The sequence below is a fragment of the Rutidosis leptorrhynchoides genome, chromosome 1 (genome assembly GCF_046630445.1).
Source record: "Rutidosis leptorrhynchoides isolate AG116_Rl617_1_P2 chromosome 1, CSIRO_AGI_Rlap_v1, whole genome shotgun sequence".
NCBI classification, from domain to species: domain Eukaryota; kingdom Viridiplantae; phylum Streptophyta; class Magnoliopsida; order Asterales; family Asteraceae; genus Rutidosis; species Rutidosis leptorrhynchoides.
Window position 1 is genome coordinate 417,726,462 of NC_092333.1, and position 3,084 is coordinate 417,729,545.

A 3,084-nucleotide genomic window follows, 5' to 3' on the forward strand; every position below is an offset into this window, starting at 1 on the left:
TTATTTTGTCCCGATGTAGTCCATATACCCAAAAAAATACTATTATAGGCCATAAACTTTTAAAAAGTGTATCGATGTAGTCCATAAGGTAACCTGTTACCGGCTAAGCAAGTCACCTTTTGTTTACATCGATACACTTTTGAAAGTTTATGGCCTACATCGATACACTTTTTGAAATTATGTGAACTACATTAGTACTTTTTATTGGATATATGGACTACATCGGGACAAAAAAATTTATACTTTTTTGAAGATCAACGGTTTAAAATCGATCAACCTTATTTATCAGGTCAATGGACTACATCGATACATTTTTTTAAAGTTTATGGCCTATAATAGTGTTTTTTTTTTGTATATGGACTAAATCGGGACAAAATAGAAAGTATATGGCCCTTGAGTAGCCTTAACCCTTAAATTTTCTTAAACTGTGTTTTTTTGTACGGTGATAATAAATATGGGACGGAAAGAATATTTCATTTTATAGTTCAACCAATCAAATATATTAGAGTTGAAAGAGAAGATATTTTATTGGTTAACAATGAAATTAGTAAGATTTTTTAAAATTTTGTATTTTTTGTTGAAGAAATGTTAAATTTGAACAAGGGATGTAATAATTAAATACTCTTTTCGTTTCACAGTGATTGTTACCAAACATAAAACATACATTTGAAAAATATGATAGTTACATTGTAATTTGTCATATTGTATAGTTATATTCATTGATTTGAAAAATATGAGTGTTACATTGTAATTTGTCATATTGTATACTTATATTGATTTGAAAAATATGATAGTTACATTGTAATTTGTCATATTGTATAGTTATAGTTATATTCATTGATTTTTAGTTTTAACTATCTTTTTATTTTATATATGTACGTTAGAGATATTAATGAAATTATCTCAATATTTTATTTTTTAATTTATAATGAACAATTAACATGAGATGCTTAAAAAATAGAAAACTGAAAGAAAAAAAAATATAGAACGGACGGACTATTTGTTGAAAAAAAGGAGCACACAATATAAGAAGTCGTTGTATTATTATTATTTCAGACAAACAATTTGAATTGAATAAATAAACAAGGGCCCGACGCCACTTGTCACAATAAGACACCAATAGTTGACCACTAAATTACAACCCAACAATGGTATACTTTCACATTTTTTAATAAAAAATCCACCCAACAAAACCACACATCTTTTTTTCTTAAATTTTTTTAAAAAAAATAATTTTGAGTTCACGAGAGACATGGAAATTGTTTACATCTAAGTGACAAAACAACTTTGCAATCGTCACGTGGACAGATAGTAGGGACATAAGCGATCTCATCACAGCCGTCCGATCTTACCCTTTTGAAGTCAAACAATGAAGTGAACATCGCGATAAATAAAACCAGGTGATTTATTGCATACCTCTGTCCCACACACTGGTGGGTCCCAGCCCCAAACGCCAGGTAATTTTTCTTATAAACCCGGTCTTCTTGTCGAATTTCCAAAAACCGGTCCGGGTCGAACCGGTCCGCCTCAATAAACCCTTGGAATGATGATTCAAACACCGACGGAAACACAATCGTTCCTTTCGGAATCGTGTAAGTCTCCGTCAACGGAAAGTCTTCTCCGGCGATATGTGGAACTAACGTCGCCGGAGCTCTGTACCGTATAACTTCTCGCGCAACCGCCTCCGTGTACCGCATTTCACGTAACTGTTCGGCAGTGATTAGCTTATCCGATTCCGGTGACCAGATTCCAGACACTTCTTTCCGTACAGTTTCTAGAACATCCGGATGTGAGTCAAGTAACGTAACCGCCCAAAGTAATGATGACGTGGAGGCATCTTGTGAAGCGAAGAGAAAATCAAATAAATGACCCCCAATCTCAACACTGTTGGTGTGCTGCGGCGGTTGGTTTCCTCCGGCGTCTTCCGCGGCGGCGATTTCACGAATTGCATCTTGCATCCAGAAATCAACTAAACAAGTCGGATCATTACCCGATTTCATTTTCTGTTTACTATCTTCAGCACAAACAGTTAGGGTTTCAATCAACCTAGAAACCGCTAATCGTGCGTTCCTAAACGCAAAGCCGGGTAAATCAATCGGTAATTTCATTAATCCGACATTGAATAAGTTATAATCAATTTCAAACCGGTTTCTCGATTCACCGCTTAAATACGGTCCAACGAAAACGTTTTGACTCGTTTCGAGATTCATATCACGACAAAGTAACCGCAACGGAAACGGTTTTGTACCGGATTCCGGTAACTCTAACCACGACTTCAGGTGCTTTAAAATAACATGCTGTTGAAGTTGAGTATAAGTTGAAAGAGCTTTAGGTGTAAAATTAGGAGCAATACGACGTCGTAAGTCCTTGTGTTCTTGTCCCAACATGTAAATCATATTATGTTCACCGAATAATTTTTTACCAAACGGATGACCGATTAGATGAAAAGCATCTTGACGAACATTAGCGAAGACTTTATGTGATAAATCAGTTGAGCGAATGAAAACGATAAATCGTCCGACTATGTAATTAACTGAAAACCCTTGGTTAGAGGATTTAGCCAGGTCGGACTGTAAGTCCCAAAACGACGTCGGATTACGCACTAAGGAAATTGCATTTCCGAAAAACGGAAACACGAGGCTGGGTCCAGGGACCCACCGTTTCTTTTTTAAGTAAGTGATTTGTTCGAGGAGTATCGCGAATGCAACGAGTGATATAATGTAGGGAGCAAGGGAAGCGAAAAAAGTGGAAACGGAATCCATAAATCAATTAAATTAATTTTAAATTTAAAATAAAATGAAAAAATAAATATGAAGGAGAGAAAATGAGGGATGAAGATAATATGGGAATTGAATTGGAGACGAAAGTGAGGTGAAAGGAGGGTTTAATGGAGGAAAATATAAAAAGGCGGTGGGGTCAGAATACAGCTACAAAAGTGGGGTGTTTGAGGTGGAAGATTGTTAGGGGTTATCGTTGACGACAACCGTTGTTATGGCCGCCCTTTGAGCAATCCACGTTTGAAATATGGTGATGGTTGAATGGGGTTAATTTGGTTAAAGCTGGCGATTACTGATTTATTTTATT

General features: G+C 35.7%; 1 protein-coding gene across 1 annotated transcript; it reads right to left on the bottom strand.

The window, feature by feature from the left end:
- Positions 1 to 1,038: 1,038 nt before the first annotated feature.
- LOC139872028 (cytochrome P450 710A11-like) lies at positions 1,039 to 2,805 on the bottom strand. Its single transcript, XM_071859818.1, has one exon. It carries the CDS (start codon positions 2,760 to 2,762, stop codon positions 1,242 to 1,244), a length of 1,521 nt encoding a protein of 506 aa, XP_071715919.1. The 5' UTR covers positions 2,763 to 2,805; the 3' UTR covers positions 1,039 to 1,241.
- Between the last annotated feature and the right edge of the window lie 279 nt (positions 2,806 to 3,084).